The 7,887-nt window shown below is 32.9% G+C and overlaps 1 protein-coding gene across 1 annotated transcript; it reads left to right on the top strand.

Annotated features, from left to right (window-relative positions):
• The first annotated feature begins 1,343 nt into the window (after positions 1 to 1,343).
• LOC112506722 (putative esterase YitV) lies at positions 1,344 to 5,352 on the top strand. The gene is made up of 13 exons (XM_025110959.1): positions 1,344 to 1,605; positions 2,169 to 2,245; positions 2,322 to 2,402; positions 2,493 to 2,621; positions 2,693 to 2,779; positions 3,221 to 3,274; positions 3,391 to 3,481; positions 3,565 to 3,635; positions 3,703 to 3,772; positions 4,352 to 4,404; positions 4,673 to 4,766; positions 4,857 to 4,954; positions 5,049 to 5,352. The coding sequence occupies exons 1-13, from the start codon at positions 1,404 to 1,406 to the stop codon at positions 5,136 to 5,138; spliced, it is 1,197 nt and encodes a 398-aa protein (XP_024966727.1). The 5' UTR covers positions 1,344 to 1,403; the 3' UTR covers positions 5,139 to 5,352.
• Positions 5,353 to 7,887: the final 2,535 nt, after the last annotated feature.

The following is a 7,887-nucleotide window of genomic DNA, read 5'->3' as shown; positions in this document are numbered from 1 at the left end:
CAGATCAACAAAAAGTAATAAATACATTTTGATTCATGTCAAAATTGGATAGATTGATTAATAAAATTTAAAGAGTAAATTACAAATTTTGTCCCTATGGTTTCGTGAAAGTTTGGATTGGGTCTTTCAAATGAAGTAATTACAGGAATGGTCATCGTGGTTTCATATTTGTTATGGATTAGGTCCCACATATTAACAACAGTTTAAAATCTTTGTTAACTTTAAAAGCATCTTCATGTTTTCGTTGTTTATGATTTTTTTATTATTATTTCAAGGACATGATTTGTCAATATCTAAAATCACTAATAATACAAAAGAAAAACAAATAATCCACCCGTTTACCCAATGTACAATGTCTTCCCCCATCATGGACCCTCCCTAAATAACTTACCTTCATTATCCCTGTTTTCAATATTTAATTCTAGAACAAGCTTGCACCGCCATTAACAAAAAGAAGACAAGAAGCTTCATAGAACAGAGGCATATATCAAGTCATTCCAGATTTGATGAAGAAATCAAACCTATCATTTCTTTTAGTGAAAATCCTTGGGTTGAAGAAACCGAAGGATGCTTTCAGAAATCGGAGGTTCTGCATTTCCTACATCTTGTTCTCTGTGATTTTTGGGTTTTGGATTTTATGGTTTTAGCAATGGTTTTTTATATGATATGACTTTTAGGGTTTTTGATTTAAGTTTAGGATTCTTGATGCTGTTGTGTTTTTAACGAGTTATTATCAAATTTGATATTTTTTGAGTTTTGTATTTAATTAAGATTTTTGTTTGGGTTGATCCATGATATAAAATCCATATCTACAACACAAATGGTTTTAGAAATAGTTTTTGTTGTTCTTAAAAGATGGAGTCTGTTGTTGATTTGTTCTTCAAAAATAAATGAGTTTGTGTTGTTGATTTTATTCTTCAAAAAAAGGGTTTATTTTTGTTATTCAAAAATGGGTTTTTGCTATCGATAACGTGCTTCAATTATTATTTTTATGGGCTTGAATTTTTGTTCTTGTTTTGATTTTGAATACCRTTTTTGTTTTGGGAATTTGAGGAAGAGATGGCAGAGAAARGGAAGTTTATTGAATCTTAAAAATTGGTAAAACAGGTTCTTAAAAAAATTACATGTTTTATAACATAGCGAAAAATGAGCATACATCTAAGTTAATGGAGATTTTAAACGACTGTAAACATGAAGGACCTAATCTGTAACAAATATGAAACCATAGGGACAAAATTCGTAATTTAGTCAAAGTTGAAAGTGTTGATTAGATATGTTGCAGATGCGATCCAATCCAAAATTTCATGAAACCACTGGACAAAATTCRTAATTTAGTCAAAGTTAAAAGTGTTGGTTAGATATGTTGCAGATGCGAGAAGCATGGTACCACCATAACCATTAAGATGTGGCACGTGCAAGCTCTGTCAGCTCCAACTACCACTTCCATGTCACCAATGGCAAAGCTCATGCTCCACAATAAACACAGATCAACCCCTGGTCTTCGACTCAAAAGCCAGGAGATGGAGATGGAGATGGAGATGGAGATGGAGATCAACCTCCGTTCTCACTTCCTTCAACTTCTTTCTACTCGTCGTTCTCCTCAAGGTAATCTTTCTTCAATTTGGAATMTATGTGTATTTAGGGATCAAAGCATACTATTAGTTAACAATTCATATGATTACCCCTCTTTTGTTATGAACTCGATCACTATCTAATTTAAACATATAAAGCCAATTGGTTATTGGTGAATGTAGATTACGGCAAAGAGACCAGTTTTAAACCCCAAAGGAAATAGATTATAGTAAGAAATGTYGTGATGTGGTTCAAAAGTTGAGTTATTWAGGATATCTTGGCTTGTGTGTGTTAATGTACCTTGAGTAGTTACCAGCAAGAGTAGAGTAGTAGTGTAAATTGATTTATAAGTTGTTAATATTTTAGTGAATAAGGTCAATTCCCACTTGATTTCATCAGTTATTTTCTCAACAAGTTTAGAATCTGCAAYAATCTTTAGAGATGAAGTAGAGTCCTGTAGTTTCTATGTTTTGTTCCACCTCAAAAGTCAAGCACAAGAGTAGTTACTTTAGTCCTGTAGTTATTCAATTCGAGTGTGATATTTCATTTGTGAATTTATACTGTATGTTGATAAGAGATATAATTGGTCTTTTCAGTTCCACTTGAGGCACAACCTGCAAAGCCTGTGCTGGAACCCTTATATCAGGGAACTCCACCACCAAAATTTAGTCAGGTGGAAATTGATTCATTTACCTTTCTCTTTGTTAATTGCAAGTCGTCTTATTAGTTTAAAACACTGCCACTGCCAGCCAATGGAATCTTGTCCAAAAGCAGACATTCCCAACTTGAAGGAACTGCTTTATGAAGAAAACTTGTACTTAACCACTGAGGTTCACCCTTTTTCTCCCTCAGTTCAATCATTTACAGTTTATGAATAATTCTGATTTTAATATCATGTTTCATTATTGTATTCCAATTAGGAAGGAGAGCAAGGAAAATTGCCTGTACTTATCTTGAGTATGAAAGAAAGCAGGCATTCCAAAAGGCCAGCGGTTGTTTTTCTGCATAGCACAAATAAGTRCAAAGAATGGCTACGCCCGTTACTTGAGGTACGAATTTTTTGTGGTTTTTCTTCAGTCTTTTACGATTTTTTGACAAAGAAATGGTTTGTGCATTTCAGGCTTATGCTTCATTTGGATATATTGCTGTTGCTGTTGATTCTCGTTACCATGGAGAACGTGCCAAAARCGTCACCACCTATAATGATGTCAGCATTCAAACCTATGTTGTTTGCCAAGAAAGATGCTATAAACTATTCCTTTCATCTATAGAAATTGCAATGTCTACTGTTTTGACACATCTTTAGGAGTTGTTTTGCTCAATGTTCCAAACTATTTTGTTAAGTATCACTTCAACTTTGTAAACCTTGTAAAATAATGGTAATTAGTTAGACCGAGARGCTTTTAAAGATTTATCCATATGGAAAGCAGGATRCTAAGAGGTATWTTCAAGCATTTCATGTAGGCCTTAGATGTTTATGCCTGGATGGTCTGATTTTAAAATGCTTTGAGGTGGTTAGAAAACAAATTGCGACCATTGGTCAAAAAGAGATGTTGCATTTGTCTGTATGAGCTTCATCATAGGAGAATGTTCTAATTATCTTGCCTAATCTTTAACCATAATCTGATTTCCTATGTTCTGGATCCAGGCACTTGTTTCATCATGGAAAAGAGGTGATACAATGCCATTCATATTTGACACGGTTATACTTCTGTCACACTTGAAAGCTTTATTTCAAATTCCGTACATTGCTCGTTAATGACCAAATTTGAACCTCAGTTTTCATTTTTATTTTTTGTTTTATTTATCATTTGACAGGTTTGGGACCTTGTAAAGTTAGCAGACTATCTTACTGGAAGAGATGATATAGACCATTCCAGGATAGGAATTACTGGGGAATCACTTGGAGGTTGATGAAGCATAATTAAATCAATAAGAAGATGCATTTATATTTCKTGAATTCCATAACTGAAATATTGCTCATTCATGCAGGAATGCATGCATGGTTTGCTGCTTTTGTTGACACACGTTATTCAGTGGTTGTCCCCATAATTGGTGTTCAGGTATGTCTTGGTGAAAAGATTCAGTTTCTTACACAAGAATGCTTATTGAAGGAASTTGGCTGTGTAGGGATTTCGTTGGGCCATTGATAATGATCAATGGCAGGCTCGAGCTGACAGTATCAAGTCTGTGTTTGAAGGTATTTTACAAAAGAAAGATGAATCTATGTTCAATGTTTGATAAATTGCTACTTCTGTTCTGTATGGCATGGAGCATTTCAAGACCTAACTTCTATCTTGACTTCCAAATCGACTCTGTTTTCTTCCTAGAATTTGAATCACATTCTCTTTATCAAACTTGGGTGAGATTTCATCAACAAACCTAGTGTATCTYTGGCCCAAATTGTAAAAGAATGCTCATGACTWTTAACTATTTATAACAACAGTTTTGTATCTTATCCATTTGCAGTTAGATTTTCTTCATATAAAAGCAACTGGTCTTTTCTTGATGCAAGTGTAGAGCAGGAAACTAGTAAGAATCCTAGCAATAACCGTGGATATAGGCAAATATGTAGTTACCWCGTGCTTATATTCTATATCCCACAACTATTATTATGTTGGTGATCAATGTATCCTAATATTGGCGATGGTGTGTATATAATTAAGTTATCCTTTAAGGCTTACTCTTGGTTGTCTTTGAATGTTTACATGTGCATTCTATGTTCTCTTCCTAACTTATTAAGAAATCTGCACAACGTTGTAACATTCATTTGTTTCAGAAGCACGGCACGACTTAGGGAAGGACGCCATTGACAAAGAAGTCGTGGAGAAGGTGAGTTTCCATCCCATCTCTGAGCTATTCTAAAAAGAGTGCAACGTTTAACTTGCTAAATAATTTAATAAAAATGTTTGAACTATAGTAAAATCCTAAAATGTCCTTCAATAATGACTCTGTATAACGGTAACTATGGGTGAAATGGGTAATTATAATCTCCATCCCAAAATTTGCAATGTTCGAGTATGGGCAAATATGCAAGTATAACTTGAAAATGGTAAAAAGGGAAGAGTGATGTTACATATGGTACTTGTGGAATGGGCAGGTTTGGAACAGGATAGCGCCTGGTTTAACATCGGAGTTTGATTCAGTTCATACAGTTCCACTGATTGCACCACGGCCTTTGTTGATTTTGAACGGTGAAATGACATATCTACCATCTTAGTGAAATTTTGCTTATACTTTAATCATAGTTATGTTCCAAGTATAACTTGACAAAAAACACGCAGGCGAAGAAGATCCTCGTTGCCCGATTGCAGGTCTGGATGTTACTATATCAAGAACCTGCAAGGCTTTCCAAGATGCCAATTGTCCAGATAGTTTCAAGGTATTGTTTTTTTAAAGTGATCTAATACACAAGATATATATATATTATGTATCATGTATGGATCAATTAATGAATATAAAACTCCGAATTGCAGGTGATTGCAGAAGCAGGAATTGGGCATGAGATGACGGGGTCAATGGTTAAAGAAGCGATGAATTGGTTTGACAAGTTCTTCCAACCATAGAAGAAATTAATTTGGACTTACGTATTTTGAACAACAAAACTGCTATGTATATTATGTATTATGTATTATGTATTATGTATTATGTATTATGTATGTATATTATCATTCAGTAGAATTTTGAACTTGGTGGTCAATGGTCATGGTCATGGTGGTGACTTGGGTTCAGAGTTGTTTCAAGTTTTATTTTGCTAATGAAGATGCCATTCAATTCTCACTTTGTATGTCAGGCTTTGTCACTCTGTATTTGGGGGTTCATTAGGTCTCATTTAGGTTTTTGAGGTAGACTTTTTCATCTTCTTCATGGTATTTTTTTTATGTATTTTTAGGAAAAAGAATAAATAAAAAAGAGAAAAGACAAAAAAAAAAATCATACAAGACCAAAATGCCCTCTTTTAAGTTAATAGATTTTATGAGATGGAGGGACTTACGGCATGCGAAAATGTAAACCATAAGTCTCATCATTGTATTTATTTTGATTTTGAGATTAAAGTGAGTACAAATTGTAAACCACATGAACCAGAATTTGTAATTTACTTCAACAATTTAGAAACTGTTATAGGAAAAACCAAATTGAACAACAGTAAATAGAGATGATGAATTTGTAATTTTCATTAATCAAAAACCCTTTAAATAGAGATAAGTTATAAGTGGATAACTACAAGACATTTCAATTCTAATMTAATTTTATCTCTAYCATCATATCCTTTAGACGATRACACACTTACAATACAACACTCCCCCTTGTATTGAATTAAATGAGTGATGGTGTACAATTGTTGTCTCGTTAAAACTTTACGCCAAAATGAAACCTAATGGGAAAAAATAAAATTAAAACGAAGGGAATAGTACAATGCACCACCAGTTTCTTTGTAATATATACACTTTTCCTTTAATCTCATATTCATATATTAATCATGAGTTAAGAAAGCAGAATGGTATACAAACTGTTGTCTCACTAAAACATTACACCAAGGAACAAAACTCAATGGAAAAAATAAAATTTTGGATGAAGGAAAGAACGCAACATATTAATATTACATATATAATAGAATTAGACTCTCACTTTTGTCTACTACTCCCCCTGAGTGCATTAATCAAGGGATTACGGAAAACATTCACATTTTAATACTTTCTACATGTTGCCCAAAAATGTGGTTCTAAGTAATGATTTGGTAAAAAAAATATGTTACATTCTCCTTGTATTTTATTTGATTCACTTGAATTTTGAAGAGAGTTTGTTATTGTTGATTGTATAAAAACTTAAACGGAATATGCTTTGTGTTATCACTCTTGATGTATCTTACTTTCATTTCTTCAATACATTATATGGGGTGGCAAAAAATGATCCAACCCATTAACCCAACCCAAAATTAGCAGGTTAGGTTGAGATTTCCTACCCATTTAAATAAATGGGTCAACCCGTCTAACTCATTTAAATAAATGGGTCAACCCGTTTAATCCATTTAAATAAATGGGTTGGGTTGGATTGAATTTTTTGACATGTTTTCAACTCGTTTTCAACCCACTTAAAATATTATATAAATTTATTTTATTCTTAATATTATATCTATTTTATTTTTTATTTTGTTTCTTCTTAAATAAATTAGCCCAAGTTTCATGATGACTCTTCAATTTCAATCCTTCAATAATCAATTCTTCATACGCTTCTTTACTAATCAGTATCATGAGTCTCAATGCTTTGCCTTCGATTCTTCAATTCTTCAATCTTCATACGCTTCAATTCTTCAATCTTCATATGCTTTGATTATCAATCTTTTCCCCTTCTTTTGAGTTCTACCTTCTCCAATCAAAGATTTCGGTTGGTTTCAGACTTTCAGTTTCCGATTTGAGGTTGAGGGCTTGAGGCGTTGTTGAACGATAGCAGTGTAAGTCCATTATGATCATGTTTGTTTAGTATTTTGTTGTTAAACTTCGTATAGATCATATGAATTTCATTCTTCTCTTTGATTATTTGTTACTTTATAACTCTATCGAACTTTAGTGATTTTCTTTCAAGTTTGAATTTGTTTTTTGTGTGGTGTGGCTATCTGTTTCTATCACGGTACCTATACCTCAGAGAGAATTGTTATCATTCGTCTTCGTTAAGTTGTTGTTTTGTACACATGGATTACACTTGCTGAAGGACTAATGGTCTTAGGATTTTAGATACGAGAGTGAAATTGGGGTTGATGAAAGTGGAAGTCGAGTTACTTATAATTTAAAAATTTTCAACTTATTTTGAACAATATATTTGTTGTGGTTGTGTTTTATTCAAAYTTTGAACAATTTGGTTGTATTTGTGGTTGTTTTATGTTTTATTCAAAAAAGTTAAATACTCTAGTTCTTTTTTTATTTAAAATTTTAAAATTAAATGGGTCAACCCAGGTTCAACCCATTTATTTAACAGGTTGGGTTAAGAAAATCGTAAACAGGTCAACCCGTTGTCAACCCATTAACCCAACAGGTTAGGTTGGGTTGAAAAATCTCAACCCATTTAATTAAATGGGTTGGGTTGGGTTGAGATTTTCAACCTGTTTAATAAATGGGTTGAACCCGAACCCAACCCAACCTGACCCATTGTCACTCCTAACATTATACATTATTTCAATATATGCATGTAGGATAATGGTTGAACTCAAACTACTAGCTCCTCTAATATATATATATATATATATATATATATATATATAATGATAGTCCTTAACTATCTACACTATTAAATTCATGTAGAGTAATTCTTAGAGTAGTT

This window comes from Cynara cardunculus (genome assembly GCF_001531365.2).
Source record: "Cynara cardunculus var. scolymus isolate 2C chromosome LG 2, CcrdV1, whole genome shotgun sequence".
Lineage (NCBI taxonomy): Eukaryota > Viridiplantae > Streptophyta > Magnoliopsida > Asterales > Asteraceae > Cynara > Cynara cardunculus.
This window is presented reverse-complemented; position numbering and strand designations above follow the sequence as displayed.